Consider the following 16801-nt stretch of genomic DNA (forward strand, 5'->3'; position numbering starts at 1 on the left):
GGAAGCTTACTGGGTGGGGTTCTGCTAACTGGAAGTTTAAGACGGTCAGGAGAATGCACGAGTTCAGGTTTTACTCATGGTCTGTGAAGAGGGACTTCCCTACCCAACCTGTAGTGTATACATCCTTAACAAGGGGTGGGTTAAAGTGTTCAGTATGTTTAAACCAACTTTAAAATGCGTGTTCTGTTTTAAAACAAAGGACTTTTCATACTAGGTTTAAAAAAAACCCACAAATTTATCTCTGTGTATAATGGACACACCTAAATTAAAATAACCCAGGGGTACCTGGGTGGCCCAGTCGATTAAGCGTCAACTTAGGCTCAGGTCAGGATCTCACGGTTTGTGAGTTTGGGCCCCATACCAGTCTCTCTGCTGTCAGCACGGAGCCTGCTTGGAATCCTGCTTGGGATCCTGTCTCCCTCTCTCTGCCCCTCCCCGGCTCTCTGACTCACGCTGTCTCAAAAATAAACATTTTTTTTTTTTAATGGTGGTTAATTAAAAAATTAACAACCCAGTGGGGCCCCTGGATGGCTCAGTCGGTTAAGCATCTGACTTACGGCTCAGGTTGTGATCTCATGGTTCATGGGTTCGAGCCCCGCGGAAGTCTTTGTGCTGACAGCTCGGAGCCTGGAGCCTGCTTCAGATTCTGTTTCTCCCTCTCTCTGCACCTCCCCTGCTTGTGCTCGTTCACTCTCACTCTCTCTCTCTCTCTCTTTCTGTCAAAAATAAACGTTAAAAACTTTTTTAAATAAAAACCATTAATAACCTAGAAATGACAAAAAGCAAACATGGAAAAGGGTATCTTGGGCAAATGGTGACAGAATGAAAGTACTATCTATAGTGGTGTTAGTGTGAGATAAGGTAGACTCCACGCTAATTAAAATTCGTGTAATCCGCTAAGGCACAGTAATTAAGAAAGCTTATGAACATATCTGAAATGTATAAAGGAAGACTAAAGGAAAAATAGATAGGCTACAAGTATAAATTGACAAACCCACAATCTTGGTGAGAGACTTTAATATGTTTCCCCAGAAACAACATTAAGTGGATGGAAAACAAGTATATGGAGATTTTAAGTAACAAAATTAACAAGCCTGATTTTATAGATACATAAAATGGAGAATGTGCATGCTTCAGACCTTGAATGATCAACTTGTAACAGTTGGTTTTAAGCCAGCTCACATACACAATCTCAATAAAACAGATACAGTGTTACTTCCTTCTTAGATAACGTATTTATAAGCTTTTATCCTGCCGTAAGGGCTCAAAGTATTCCTTTCAGTATCGTTTTTTGTGTGTTTTATCCTAGGAACCGCGGCAGTAGGGCACACAGATAAGATTGGGCGTTTGAAAGAACTCTGCGAGCAGTATGGCATATGGCTGCACGTGGAGGGGTGAGTGCAGGGCGAGGGTGGCTCCACGTTGGGCCTGCACCCAGTGCTTGTGAAAGAGTGGCCGTCTGTCCAGGCTCTTTGTTGTAACGATTATCATTATCGCGAAGGGCTCTTTGGGTTGCGTAGTAAAGATAACAAAATAACCCAAAGTGGTGTCAGCGAGAAGAGATTGTATTGGCTCCCATAACAATGAGCCACCATCTCCCCCCCCTTCCCCTCCCCCTCCCCCCACCCGCACTTGGCCTGATTTTCTCCACGTTGCCTCCATCTATAGATAACATTTTCCTGTTTTGGTACAGAATAGTTGCAGTGGCTCCAGTTTGCTTTCCCGTTTGTGTTCTGAGGGTCGTAAGTCCCGACAAACGCCTCCTACTGAGCCAATTGCCGTGGCCAGGGAATTGTAACTCGCCTGCGGTTCGGGTCATTTGCCCACCCCTGGAGCATATGGTGGCGTCTCGTCCACCCGAGGCTGTGGTCTGATAGAGCAGATGGGGGTGGTTCCCCAGAAGGACCTAGGGGAGGATACCCGGCAGCCACGGTGGTCCGTACTCAGCAGGCCATGCGGGCCGGGTTTTCATTTGATCTCTCTGGCAAAGAGTGATGACAGGAAAATAATAGCTACAAAAGATAGAAAACGAGACATAAGACACATAAAGTGCATTTTCAAGGTTTTGCCGAAATTTGTACACACCACATTTTCTCTTGTTGTTTTAAAAGCTGAGCACCCAGCTGAAAGACACTTAAATGTCAGATTGGAACAGCACCTCCTTTTTTTTTTTTTTTTTTTTTTTTTTTTTTTTTTTAAGTGTACGTAGGGAATAAGCAGCAATTAATAATTAGTGTTGTGGTTTTTTCTTCCAGTGTGAATCTGGCAACATTGGCCCTAGGTTATGTCTCCTCGTCAGTGTTGGTATGTTATGATTTACTAAATACTGTGTTTTTAAGAAGGAATTACAATGACCTAATCCCTGATGACTTCCCATGATTTTTATGAATTGAGGGGGGTGCTGGGTTTCGTGTACTCTGATGGTCTGTAACAAAACCTTGTTTTCTTCGTTAGGCTGCAACCAAGTGTGACAGCATGACATTGACTCCGGGCCCGTGGCTGGGTTTGCCGGCCGTCCCTGCAGTCACCCTTTATAAACACGACGATCCTGCCTTGGTAAGCTCACTCTCCCTGGGAGGGAGTGGGGAGAGGCTAATAGGCAGCATGGAGTCTGGGAGCAAAATACGGAAAAAGTAGAAATATCCTTGATGCTATTTCTGTGACTTTTTTTATCAAAAAAACCCTGTTCTTAACACAAGTGGAACTGTACTGAATACATTTATTCTGTTCTCTCCCTTTGCCTCCGTGTGTACAAAGAACTTTTTATGACCTTTTATGACTCTGTAATATTCTGTCTTTTAAATACTACAATTTAATCTTCCTTTGTTTCCAAACTTTGTTACTAACATAGTGAGCATCATTCTGTATTTCAAATTACTTCCTTAGAATAGGCTCCCTGAAGCGCCGTTAGTATTGAGAGTAGTTAAAGCTCTTGATCCCCATTGTCTAGAAGGTTTTAATACATATTTTTTTTAAGTGGTTCTTGATAGTGGATCGGTTCAGTGATTCTTACTAAAACAGTTAACGTCTTTCTAGGTCGATAACGGCCAGGTGTTTGAGGACACTCAGAACAGCCGTGGAAGGGGCTACCTCTTGGGGGTCTGAGAGCTCTGGCCCATCTGGATTCTCCTCCTGGCTTTGCCACACCTTAGCCATGAACCCTTGAAAGCCAGGTCTCGGTGCTAGGCTGCCTAGAATACTCCCCTCACAAGACTGTTAGACAAACGATGTTTAGTGTAAGCCAGGTGCCTGGCGTAGCATCTGACGCATACAAAGTGCATGGGAATATGCCAACCAGTTACATCAGCTGTGTGACTTCATCGGCTTCGGTTAATAAACCCATATTGGCTTTTTCAGACTTTGGTTGCCGGTCTTACATCAAACAAGCCAGCAGACAAGCTCCGTGCCCTGCCGCTGTGGTTGTCGTTACAGTACTTGGGGCTTGATGGGATTGTGGAGAGGATTAAGCACGCCTGCCAGCTGGTGAGTAGAAACCTGCAATTTAAATGAGTCACAGATACTCCATGGTGAAGGCAGAGACAGAAAACTGCCTCGTTCCTTACTCATCATCCAATACCGTGTTGTCTGGATTTCGCATCTCCTAAGCAAGCAGACCTGAAGTGCACATTTGCCATTGGAAGTTCTGGGGGAGACTGCTGGGGTGTCCCATCGTTAGTGGCCGGATGAAATCAGATTAGATGAATGCTCGTGTCATTGTAGGATGAGGAAAGAAGTGATAGGATGAGAGCCAAGGAGCGGAGAAGGAGCAAAAGGGGGCTGGAGGAGGGTAGTTAACATGGCCCCCAGCCGGCTGTCTCTTGAAGGGGGAAGGAAATATGGCGGCCTTAGGGGTGGTGATGGATTGCCTGCGTATTTTTGATACCAGCTGTCTTGGGCTCCCAAATGGCAAGGTTCTAGAGATGGTTCTAACTCTCCTTCTGTATGAGGTGTTCTAATTGTGAAAGTATATATATAATTATGCTACAGTTTAGAAAGCAAAAGAGAGGTCACATGTATGCAGTTTGCGAGCTGCGTCCTACCTGAGTCTGAAAGCATGGCGTCGCCTCTCTGTAAGTCCGTTCGCTTACCTGGGAGACAGGGGTGATGTGAAAGATGGTTAGGCCTTCATGAGCTTGTGCATGCGAAGCTCTTGGAGTGTTGCCTGGTCACATGCGGATGGGTTTAAGAATAAACCTTGGTCTGCAACGTGTTCTGTGGAATCGGTACTTCCTCAAGTGTCATTTTTATAGTGAGGAAAAATCCGTGTTTTTGTGTTGCTGTGGCAGCTGCCTTTTGGTTCATCATGCCAGGATGGTTCCTCCTGACGCTAGTTTCTGATGCAATAGGGACATTCTGAAGGAAGTAGTTTCATTGTCACATGAGGTAATGTTGAGGTCTGTGTCATTATGTTTCCAAAGCACATTTCTGAAAAGTTTCCTCACTGGGCCGTCGGCTCCCATGTTGAAGTTTGGTTGTTCGGAAGGAGAGGCCTTTATTGCCCCGGTAACTTAGTCACTTTGGGGAAGGTTCGGGCCCTTGGGGGAGAGCCCTTCAATTCGCTTGGCCTCCAGAGGGCAGGGAGATAAATGAGACATTCTCTGGCAAACCCTCAAGGCCGCCGCAGCTCTGTCTGCCTGCAGGCACACGGGAGCGGTTCGCAGTCCTGCTGAGGACCTCAGTGACATCCTGTCGCTGACCCTGTAGTGGGAACTGCAGGGAAATGTAGTCCCTGCGGCTGTCACCAGGTGCCGGGTTCCCTGGGGGCGGAAGTCAGGCTCCTCCTCCTCCTCCGCTTCCTCCCTTCATCATCATCATCGTCGTCTTCATCCTCCGGGGAGGCCATGAGGACTCATTTTCTCTGTAGCCACCTCGGTGCTCTGCGCACGCACCGCCTCATTTGAACCCCGCCAGGGTGGAAAGTCCGCTGATAACACACCAATAAGTATTGTTCATGAGGGGTTGTCCAGCGTCCCACACTCAGTAAGCGTTGGCAGGATGAACCCCGAACCCCCGAAGTACACCTTCTTTTATCCCCGTGGCAGTGATGAGAGGTCTGGGGCTGGGACGCTTCTAGAACGGTGAGGACGGAAGTCCTCATGTGCATGCTGCCCTCCAGAGACCCCTTCCCGGCGCTTGCCATAACCACCCTGTCAGATAGCTGCTGCCCTCCCCGTCTTATAACTGAGGGACCTGAAGCCCAGAGAGGCTAATGACTTGCCCAAGGTCATAGCTAGTAAGTGGCAGATGAACTTAACTCATCGTCCTACAAGTGGGGTATTGAACTCCGGTTTGGTTATTCCAGACCTCGTGTTCCAAATAGTCGTAATAATGCTGTGTTCTCTCACTTACCTTTTCTTTTCCTTCCCCAGAATCAGGTACTGTGCCTGGCACACATGTGCACTCAGTAGTTTGGGTGGGGTTTTTGAGCTATAATTAACATATTAGTGTCAGGTATACGGCATAATGATTCAATATTTGCATATATTGGGAAATGATTGCCACAAGTACAAGTCTAGTTAACCCACATCACTATACATCATTACAGAATGTTTTATTTTAAGTAGGCTCCACACCCAGTGTGGGACTTGAAGTCACAACCCTGAGATTGAGTCGCCCACTCTACCAACTGAGGCAGCCAGGTGCCCCTGGAAATTTGTATCTTTAAACCACCTTGGGGCGCCTGGGTGGCTCAGTTGGTTGAGCGTTGGACTTCAGCTCAGGTCATGATCTCACGGTTCATGGATTCAGGTCCCACGTCAGGCTCTGTGCTGACAGCTCAGAGCCTGGAGCCTGCTTTGGATTCTGTGTGTCCCTCTTTCTCTGCCCCTCCCCACTTGTGCTCTTTCTCTCTCTGCCTCTCTCTCTCTCCTTGTAAAAATAAACAACATTAAAAAAAAAAATTTAAGTCACCTTTATTACCCATTTCTCCCAGCTCTCAACCCCTGCCTCTGGCAACCACCAATCTGCTCTGCGTATTTATGAGTTGCATGTTTTGTTTTGTTTTGTTTTGTTTTAGATCCCACATGTTAGTGAAATCATACCATTGTCACAGATGGCAAGATTTTATTCCTTTTTTATGGTGAATAATATTTCATTGTGTATGTATGTTACATGCCGTATATTTTCTTTTTTTCAGCCATTGATGGACACTTAGGTTGTTTGTTTATCTTGGCACTTGTAAAAAAAATGCTGTCATGATCGTGAGGGTGCAGATAACTTTTCAAATTGGTGTTTTTGCTTTCTTTGGATGAATACCCAGAAGTAGAATTGCTGAATCATAGGGTAGTTCTATTTTTTATTTTTGGGGGAGCCTCCATACTGGTTTTCCATAGTGGCTGTACCAGTTTGCATTCCTACCAACAGGGTACAAGGGTTCCCTTTTCTCCACATCCTCACCAACATTTGTTATTTCTTTTCAGCCATTCTCACAGGTGTGAGGTGATATCTCATTGTGTGATTGATTTGTGTTTCCCTGATGATGAGTGATGTTGAGCATCTTTTCATGTACCTGTTGGCCATCTGGATGTCTTCTTTGGAGAAAAGTCTGTTCATGTCTTCTGCCCATTTTTTAAATCAGATTTTGGGTTTTTTTGCTTGCGTTATATATATTTTGGATATTAATCCCCTTATCAGATAAATTGTCTGCAAATTTGTCCTCCCATTCAGTAGGCTGCCTTTTCATTTTGTTGATAGCTTCCTTTGCCGTGCAGAACCTTTTCAGTTTGATGTGGTCCCACTGGTTTCTTTTTGCTTTTGTTGCCAGTTATTCAGTTTTTGAACGAGTGAATGGCTTATGTTGCTAGTACGACAAATTCACATACGTCTCATTAGAAACCGCTTTTCTGGAAGCCCCAAATGTAACTTTCAACTGAAATCATCAGGGAATATTTCGGTTCTGGAAAAGCAAGAATTGGCACCCTAACTCAGGAGCCATCGAGTGACAGATGGCTTTATCGGCCTGAGATCTTTGTCTGTGGGCCTGCAAAAACCATCATGGAAACCATGTTTCGATATGTTGTGTCAATCTAATGGATATCATTAATCTAATGAAATTATAACCTAAGTAATTATTAAATAAATACATATAATCTAATGAAATTATAAAAATTAGAAGCTATTTTTTGTCTTTTTTGCAGAGTCAACGGTTACAAGAGAGTTTGAAGAAAGTGAACCACATCAAAATCTTGGTACAGTATATATGATTTGATCCATTTTTGAAGTTAATAACTTAACGTCAGTGACTTGGAATGATCTCCAGATTGGGTGCATCTCAGTGGAATTGTGACAGCTCCAGTAAAACCACATTCTTCGGAACAGATTCACGCACCAATGACCTAACTCTACAGAGAGCACAAATCTAGAGATTTGTACCATATGCTGAACCCCTGTGGTGCTTTTCATATAATCGTGTGTAGTTTTGTTCTGTTAAAATTTAGAATTGCACAAAAATCTAACAAACCCTGTTGACTTCCTCTGCCCAGTGATTTTAGAACATTCATACTACTGAAATGAAAAGTCATTTTGTCTCTCATAGTGTTTGGGGCAACTTTTTCTGAAACCTTCTGACACCAGAGTTTTCATTTGCACAGATTGGGGAATAAGGAAGAGATCAAGTGGCCTTGTTTTTTATTCCCCCAGTATCCTCCTAAAATATACCAGAATCTATCAGACATTGCTGCTTAAGGGCAGTTATTAGACCCAGGACGTGAGGATTTAGCAGGGCTAATAACGAAGTATCAGTTCAGGTTTGAATGTTCTCATGTTTTGCCTCGTTATATTTTAGAATTTCAGGAAATAGAGGTCAGATTCTAGTTTAAATAAGGCCACTGAGTGTTTCTTGGACAATCCTGCAAGATGCAGTTAAGTTTAAAACTAATACTTAAGTTTTTCTGGGGTTCGAGTTGATATAGTTGATTCCATTTTAGTGCACGGTTTGCTTTAAGTGCCTGAGGGGGGCGCTGCTGTCCGTTGCCTTCTGAGTAGGAGCTTGGAGCCTTTTCAGTTGACCTGAGATGACCCAGGTTCTAGCTTGGAAGAGGAGAGTGGCCCATTGGAGAAGCGGAGGGATGAATGTAAATCAGGAGACTTGGGTTCTAATTTCAGCCGTACCACTGACGCCCTATGACATTGAGTCATTTTCTTTGCTGCCTAAGCCTGTGAGCTCAGTTGTCGGCGAAGGTATGTTGGTTGGACTCCTTTGGTTGTAAACAGAGAAGCCCAAACTGTGGACTAGCATGAGCAAGATGGCAGGGATCAAGGCGGTGCTGGGCCTGTGGACCTTGTTCCCCTCCCTCACTGAGCCCACTTGGGCTCCTCCTCACGTCCCCTCTGCCCCCCTGTCCTTCTCCAGGCGGGGAGATTGTGCCGGTGCTAGTTAATCACCAGTGGGTTTGGAGCATCTTTGGAAGGCGGTACACGGTCCGGGCATGAGCCCTGCTCCACCCCTCCTTCCCGTGGATGCTCGTCTCCGTAGATACACAGTAACTGGCAAACACCGTGAGGCACCGTGACTCCAGTAATAATTGCCATCACAGCAGCTGTTCGTGAAATGGCGCCCAGCGCACACGTTCCTTCATTTAACCCTGACAGCAGCCGCCTTCGTATTCGCTCTTCCTTCTACCTGCAAACACTGTTCCCTTCAATTCTTTTCATGCCTGCTTTCTTACCCTTGAGGTGTTCGTTCAAGTACCCCCTCTTCAGAGAGGTCTTCCCTGGCCATCCCGCCTAAAGCAGGCCTACCACCGCCCCTCACTCTGTCCCCTGGGTTTTGTTGTTCGTGGCAGTTATTACTACCTGAAGTCGTCTATTTGTTCATTGTCTGTTTTTCTTTGTCAAAGCTTTGTAGAGGCAGGGACTTTTGTCTTGTTTTTGTTTCACGGTTTTGTGTACTGTGCCGGGTACTTGGCATAGATACTGGAGCCTGAGTCAGTCTGATCTGGGAATTGGTTGCAGCGGCTGCCGCGTCTTTACTGGCGAGGAAACTAAGGCACAGAGAAGTTAAGTGACTTGCTCCTGCCACACAGCTAGGATGGGATAGAGCTGTGATTCACACTCCGAGGCCCGTGTTCTTAACCGGCGGACCAGTCTGTGTCCGGTCAGTTCACAGAAGTTAGCACTTGTCCTCCTTCAGTGGCTCGTGACGAAGGGCGAATCAGATAACGTATGAGAAAGCAACATGAAAATTGTAAGGCACCGTAAAATACAGGTCAGTATTAAATGTCTTTTGTCGCCACAATATCTGTGTAGTGCTTACATAGATACCGCGTCCTCGGGTTCTCGAGACGTCACTGTGGCAGAGCGGTGTTATTTCCGTCTCTGTGTGGCGGTGTGCTCGTGTCCTGAGCCACACGGTGGTATGTGGCACAGCCAGGACTTGACCCCGGGGCGTGTGAGATTAGCCGCGTCTGTGCACAGTGGCTCCTTCTGCAAGCTCCCCGGGGGCCTTCTTGCCCATGTAGGCGGCCGGCCCTGGGGGAGCCTCTCAGGCCCGAAGCGCCGACCCGCTTCCCCAGCTCACCAGGGCCCGGGGCCGCCTCCGGGGCGCAGGGAGGCCGCGGGGAGCCCCTCTGTCCGTGTGTCAGTGTAGGTCCTGTCCGCAGCCGCCACCGAGGCTGCTGTTTTGCTAGCTCGGCGGCACGTGGGCTGCGTCCCACACTCGCACTTAAGGGGGAAATAGGGTATCTCACCCTCACACCTGCAAGTCTCAGCCCCGTGCGGCACTTACGTCTCTGCTGTCCTTGAGGCTCTCCAGCTTCTGCTACTTTGACCGTGGCCATGGTGTGTCCGAGTGAGGACTGTGTAGATCCTGCTTGGTTGGGACTTGTGCTCATGTAACCTGAGGAGTCTTTTTCTTTTTTTTTTTTTTTTTTAAATTCTGTGCAGTTTGCGTTTTCATATATGACCTCCTTCTCCGATCTCACCAGCATAGTGAACATTGTCACGGGTCCATCTTCCTTCAGCCCCTGTCCTCCTTTCCGCCTCTGCCTCCTGTCCTGGCACCTGAGCAGCCTCTCATCTGTGTCGGCCGTGTTTTCACTTTGAGTGATACCTGCCTCCTTCCAGCGTGTTCCCTTGAGCTCTTGTTAAGTCATTGTTCCCTTTTTGGACATCCTTTTTTCTTTTTCTTTCCGTTTTTGTTTTTGCTTTTGTTTTTATGCTTCCTGGTCCTCATTTCTCTAAGCACAGTCGTCAGAGTATGTTTCCTTTTGGAGCACAGATTGTCCCTTGTTGCGTCTGCTGCCGGGTGTGTACTTCACTTTTCATTATGACCTGCATGTTTTTCTCATGTGTGACGGGCGAAGGTCCGTCTGTCAGTTCCACAGCCGGGACTCCTGCACCAAATGGCACGTACGGCCCATGGCAGTGCACACCTGATGTTTCACTCTTCGGTGCATTTTACTCCCTGTGTAGACGGAGCCTCAGGCCGCAGGAAGCCCTCTTGCTGGTCGGCAGATTGAGCTTTTCTCCCCCTCTTCTCCTTGGGGTCCTGGCATGACGTGCGCTCACCACCATCTGCACACGGGCCCGAAGACCCTGGGTGTTAGTTACAGCGGGTTCCCCTCCCTGCTCCCCGCTCGCCAGCCCCTGCTCCGCTGACGATACTCTTTGTTTTCTTTCTTGATTCACTGTTTTTGTGAGCTTAGCAGTGGTTATGTTGGGTTTTTTGGTTTTTTGGGGGTTTTTTTGGTTTTGGTATATGTAATCCCGCATTTCAGTCTGCCATGTATTCTCTGTTTATAACCATGTACAGTATTTCTCATGCACTGACATTTGAGTCCACCGAGCTCAAAGAAATAAGAAACCAAGACTGTATTAGACTATATATAGAAGTCTGGTTACTCAAATCATCCTGCTTCATTCATCCTGACTGAGGTTCGGGGAATGGGCATAGAATTTTATTGCTTTTGTTTCTATTTGCTTCTTGGATTTACTCCATTCTATTTAGATATTAAGGCTCTCCAAGTGTTAAAAGTACTAAGAGAAAAAAAAAAGCATTAATAGATTTATGTTTACATGAAAGTTAAAGGAGATGATAGATAGGTAACACAGCAATCAGCTTAATAAGGTGGCAAATTTGACACACATCTTGCTTGGCCTAAATCACATCCCTGTGTTCCGTTCAGAGGTTAACAGCGCAGACCTTGGGCCAGCTACTTCCTGGCTTTGCAAGTTAGCGTTTCCACTATGGAGACATCACACGCAGAGCCTTGGAAAATAGGGTTTATAACTAGAACTGTTGAGTGGTTAGACATCTGTCCCTGTGTGCCATATTCTGTCAAGAACATTGCTGTTCCCTTTGTATCCTGACCCCGTAGTGGAGCTGATGAGTCGCTCCACTGTTTGATGGCGTCTGTGAACTAACTTAGTGCTGGCTTGGCTTCATGTAGTGAACGTTTTCGTCTGTGATGAAATCTGCTAATGAAGTTAGTCATTAATGAAGTTAATGAAGGATGCCTGTCCTTAATATAAGTACCACTTCAGTGATTTAGGAAATACTTAGACTCAGCTCTAGACTGTTTATCTTCATTACCAGTAGGACTTACATCCTGTTCTGAGAGTTTTACAAAGTGAGAAGAAAGGAGTTTTCCTCTTTTTGTTTGTGACTGTATAAAAAGTTTCAGGGGTACCTGGGTGGCTCCGTCGGTTAAGCGTCCGACTTCGGTTCAGGTCATGATCTCACAGTTTGTGGGTTTGAGCCCCGCATGGGGCTCTTGTGCTGACAGCTCAGAGCCTGGAGCCTGCTTCGGATTCTGTGTCTCCTTCTGTCTCTGCCCCTCCCCTGCTCATACTCTGTCTCTGTCTCAAAAATAAATAAGCATTTAAAAAAAATTTTTTTTTTAAAGTTTCAGTCCTGCTTAAGTTAGCATAATTTCTAGGTTGTTGAAAGCTTCCATTCTCCCAGCACTGATTCTGGTTCTTCTTTTTCCTCTTCACTGATCTTTAATGGCAGGCCTCTGTTTATTATTATTACAGTTTGCTCCTGCCTTAATTTCAGTATACCTCTGTCAGATGTCATAATCCAGGAATGTGTTCTCAGAACCGGCTTATAATTATTTCTAGGAATTTTACTAAACCCTTGATTTCTATTTCTGTAGCAACTGAAATTAACCTTTGAATTTTACGTGTTTACTAAGAACCTATGCTATCTGTAGCCTGCTTTTCAAACTCACTGTTTCATTTTGCAGGTGTTGGATGTAATGTTAATTGGTAACATCAGATTGTATTTTTCAGGTGGAAGATGAGCTCAGCTCTCCGGTAGTGGTGTTCAGATTTTTCCAGGAATTACCAGGCTCAGGTAGGTGACTTTAAAAAGCATAATTTTTGTATTTGTGTCTAAGGGCTTTGAATTTTAAACTATTTCAAGTTACATAGATAGTCCAAAATATTTTGACTGCTAAAATCTGCAGTCATTATTTTTTCAGAAAATGTTAATGACTTTCACAAGAATTCTGGTCCTAAGTGCCTTAATAGCATTTTAGTGATAGTTTCCTGTGATCAAACCAGTGGTTTCCAAATGCCAGTCCCTAGACCTAGTGCTAGAATGAGTGAAGAGAGACCAGGATGCGTGCACGGGTGTCCACACACACACACACACCCAAATAACCTCATGTTTTCACGCTCATTTGCCATAGTGTTTTTAATGTATGTTTACACTGTATTTTAAATTATTTAAAACGTAAACTATGTTAAGCATAAAAAAGAAAGAAAAGAAAATAGAGATTTGGGGGCTCTACTTCCTAGATACTTTGATTCATGAGGTTGGATCCAGGAATCTATTTTTACAGGGTGCCCCCAGCGCCACCAGCCTAGTCCAGGGCACCGTTACTTCTCACCCGGACAGCCGCAGTCCCCGCTCGACTGATCTGTCACTTCTGTGTACTGCACATACCCCATTCCAGACCATTCTCTGCATGCGGTCAGACCGGGCAGTACATGAGGGAATCCATTCGCGCCCTTTGGCTGCCCAGACCCTCAGTTTCTTACTATTTCTAGTGAATAAGGTCCAGGCTCAGTACCAGGCCTTGTAAGGCCTATGGAGTCCAGCCCTTGCCATCTTCTCTGACTTCCTTTTAGGCCACCTCTCCTCTCGATCATTGTGACTTAGACTGGTCTTCTCCGAGTTTCTGGAATATTGTGCCCTTTCCTAGAGCAAGACCTTTGCACTTGCTGTTCCCTTTACCTCGAGCACATTTCCCTTCACTCTTCTTCTGGCTGGCTCCCTGTCACCATTCAGGTCTCCATTAGGTGCACCTCCTTAGAGAGGCCTTCCCTATCCATGCTAAGGCACCTCCATCATACTGTATCGGAGTCCCCGCCTTCTTTCATGGCACCAACAACAATATATGGTGATTTCAGTTCTTTCTTTATGGTATTTCTTCAGTAGAATGTAAACAGCTAGATGACACTTCCTTGTATCTGGCGTGCCCAGCACACCGCCTGGCAGGAGTAGGCGCCCTGGCCATTTGAAAGGAGGAGAAGTCTGTTGTGAGGCCCGCTTGGGGTGCTCTCAGGTGCTCTGCCTTCCCTCGCATAGGGGTTGATAGACTAGCTGGTAACTTACAGTGTTACATCTTGATTTCCTCTGGAAGTTCCTTTAAAGAAAAACTTCCCAAATGAGACTAAGAATTCTATTTGTGAGACAGTATTCAGGTGTTACATCTTCTCCGAGAAAAAAAAATGTGGAAGCTTAAATCCCCTCCTGTGGGCGTCTGGGTGGCTCAGTCGGTTAAGCATCCGACTTCAGCTCAGGTCATGATCTCCCGGTTCATGAGTTCGAGCCCCACATCCGGCTTTGTACCGACAGCACGGAGCCTGGAGACTGCTTCATATTCGGTGTCTCCCTCTCTCTCTGCCACTCCCCTACTCACACTCTGTCTCTCTAAAAATAAAGCTAAAAAAACCCTTCTGTAAGATAAACATATGCAAAAATTTTTACTTGTGGTAAAATGTGTACAGTTAAGTAATGCTGCACAGATTCACGTGGTTGTTCAGCAGCCCTCCGGAACTTGTACGTCTTGCAAAACTGAAACTCCACACCCCTTAGACACTCCCCTCCAGCCCCTGGCAGCCACCATCTACTTTGTGTCTCTGAGTCTGGCTACCTTAGGGTCCCCATAGAAGTGGAATCATACAGTGTGAGTCTTTGTGTAACTGGCTTATTTCACTTGATGTAACGCCCTCACGTTTCATCTATATTGAGATGAATATATATATTCGTCTATATTGACAATTTCCTTCCTTTTTAAGGATGGACAACACTACACACTGTATGTACGTACTCATTTTTTTCTATCCATTCCCTGTGACATCAACACTTGATTTCTGTAGTATTTGAGGCTTTTCTCCTGGGTTAGTGTTGGGAGCTCAGTGAAAGGGGCTTTGAGGAGCGTGTGTGGAGCTGTGTTTCCAGAAGGTGAACCCTCTTTTCTGTGTTTTGGTGTCAGATCCAGTGCCGACAGCTGTCCCGGTGCCTAACATGGCACCTTCAACGGTTGGCCGGGAGAGACATTCCTGTGATGCCCTGAACCGCTGGGTAAGAACGGGGGCCATGTGCTCTCGTCTGCATCCCAGATGGAGTGATGCGTGGACGTGTCTGGGAAGTCGGGCCCATAGGAAGGATGCTTCTGCAAAGGCACTGGGCTTCCTTCCAGGGCTTCTGATCACATCACTGCTTGGCATGCCGCGCGAATTCCGGCAGGGCCTTGCAGAATCACTGCCTCGGTGACCATCTCCTTGCTGCTACGTAGTAAGGCCGCAGACTACCCGCACGACGGGGACCGCGGCTGTGGTGGGCGCCTGGAGCGATGTCAGGAGGCCCGAGAGCCAGAGCCCCCTGACCACCGGGCACCTGACAGTGTGGACCGAACACACTGTGCTGTGGCTGCCTCGGGACACTGAAATTGTGCCTCCGGGGTTTTTGTGTCAGGGCGTCCACCACAGCTGTGTCGGTCCTAGCATAACGGGCTCCTGCCCCGCCTCGGGCTTCATGAGGAAGTTAGGATACGTTTGTGCAGTGATGTCGAAACAGCCGGAATAAACCGTGTAGCTGGACATATACGGCAGAAAGGAAATGGTCATCACAGATTATAGGAAAAAATGCAGGTTACCACACAGCATGTCGAACGAAACGTTTCGCAGCGACGGAAAATATAGAGATAGAACAGGATGGGTATATTAACGTGTAAACAGTGGGTATTCTCACTGATGCGTTGTGGGTCATTTTTATCTTATTCTTTGGGTTTACCCATATTTCCTAGATTTGCCTACAATGAACTTGTATTTTTTAGTAATTAAAAACATAAAACTTAGTCTCTTTAAAAAAGAAGTTTCCGTAAGTAAGAGAATGAGAAGATTCAGGGAACCTCGCCCCGGGGAGTCTCTTGGGTCTGGGGCTGAGCGCATGAGGGCCTGTGGGGGGAGCTGGGAGTCCTCCGTGCGGGCCCTCGTCACTCTGCCCGTGTCCCCGCAGCTGGGAGAGCAGCTGAAGCAGCTGGTGCCTGCGAGCGGCCTCACCGTCATGGACCTGGAAGTGGAGGGTGTGTGCATTCGGTTCAGCCCCTTGACGACAGCAGCAGGTAACCAGCCATTCTCTACCGGTTGTCCTCCCTTGTTCCGGGAGCAACACCGACGTGTCCGTTCAGGTCCACGCTGTGGCCTGGTTTCCTTTCCCTTGTGATACTCTTTTTCTTTGAAGAGGCTTTTTCTTTGCCTTGGGGCTAAATTTGGGTAGATGAGCTTTCCAGCAGAACTTCCCAGAAGTAGACTTCTAAAGTCACTGGAGTTCCTATGTTTTGGCGTCCTGTGGCCCTTCGTCTTCCCTTCCGTGGTTCTCCAGCCACACCTCACGTGAGACTCACCCGTGGAGCTTCGCCAGCTGCCAGCGGCCGGGCCCCACCCCGGGGATTCTGGTCCATGGGGCATGGAGCCCACGCGTCTCTATTTTTTAAAGCTCCCCTGGTGATTAGGGTGGACCAGAGAAGGTTGAGGGCCTCCACATTTAGGTGTTTGGGAAAGCGGTATAGCGGCAGGTGCGTGGGCTTGTGCGACAGAAAGTCTTGGGCGCATATACTTCTGTCGCCGCTTCACATGTGTGGGATCTTTAGCGAGCTTCTCCTCCAGGGCTGTTCCCGCGGCCTTACTGTAGCCGTGTGAAGATTGAAACCAGATCACATGTGTGAAATGTCTTAGGGGGACTCGTGTTTGCCATAGTGGAGTAGGTCTTAAAAATCAGATTAAAAATCTGATTGTCTTTTTTTCCAAGATGAAGATTTTCAAAAAATGTTTGCTGTTTTTTCATGGAATGTTTTCAACATTTTTGGAAAGATATTTACTCAAAGACCTCAGTATAGGGAAATGTGGGTAACTGTCCTGCCAAGAAAAGCCCATCATGAAGATGGCCGGTGGCATCCAGATCTCAAAGTTGGGGAGTAGCTGGGTGACGTGGGGCTATAGTTAGGACTGGTGGGAGAGTAGGACGGAGAGGTCGGGGAGTAGGAGGGGCTCTGGGGTGTGTAGCCCCTGGGGGAGCGAGGCTCGTAGGCAGGAGATGTGGGTGAGTGGCCTGGAGACGTGGCACCACCTGGCAAAGGGGACATAGGGGCTTGAGGGGTCCTGGGAGCCCGGCGAGGGGGACCACGCCGGGGAGTAGCCCGGGCTGAAGCCACTGGCATCCGAAGCAGCACCAGGGGAGAAGCCAGCCGCCCCTGGGGTCATCCCACTTCCAACACTGGGAGACCAGGCGCTGTAGGCCAGAGTGGCACCCTGGTTCCAGGGAGTCACGGCCGGAGAAATCCCTCCCGTG

The 16801-nt window shown here is 47.0% G+C and overlaps 1 protein-coding gene across 5 annotated transcripts in view; it reads left to right on the plus strand.

The window, feature by feature from the left end:
• Nucleotides 1-16801, plus strand: part of PDXDC1 (pyridoxal dependent decarboxylase domain containing 1) — a 51862-nt gene that overhangs the window by 28461 nt on the left and 6600 nt on the right. For all 5 annotated transcript variants that reach the window (XM_042972433.1, XM_042972435.1, XM_042972431.1 and 2 more), the window contains exons 9-16: nucleotides 1310-1394; nucleotides 2256-2304; nucleotides 2455-2556; nucleotides 3358-3483; nucleotides 7137-7187; nucleotides 12232-12295; nucleotides 14445-14533; nucleotides 15470-15575. In XM_042972433.1, coding sequence (XP_042828367.1) covers nucleotides 1310-1394; nucleotides 2256-2304; nucleotides 2455-2556; nucleotides 3358-3483; nucleotides 7137-7187; nucleotides 12232-12295; nucleotides 14445-14533; nucleotides 15470-15575 — 672 coding nt within the window. The remainder of the gene's footprint in view (nucleotides 1-1309; nucleotides 1395-2255; nucleotides 2305-2454; nucleotides 2557-3357; nucleotides 3484-7136; nucleotides 7188-12231; nucleotides 12296-14444; nucleotides 14534-15469; nucleotides 15576-16801) is intronic.

Source organism: Panthera tigris, chromosome E3 (assembly GCF_018350195.1).
Source record: "Panthera tigris isolate Pti1 chromosome E3, P.tigris_Pti1_mat1.1, whole genome shotgun sequence".
Lineage (NCBI taxonomy): Eukaryota > Metazoa > Chordata > Mammalia > Carnivora > Felidae > Panthera > Panthera tigris.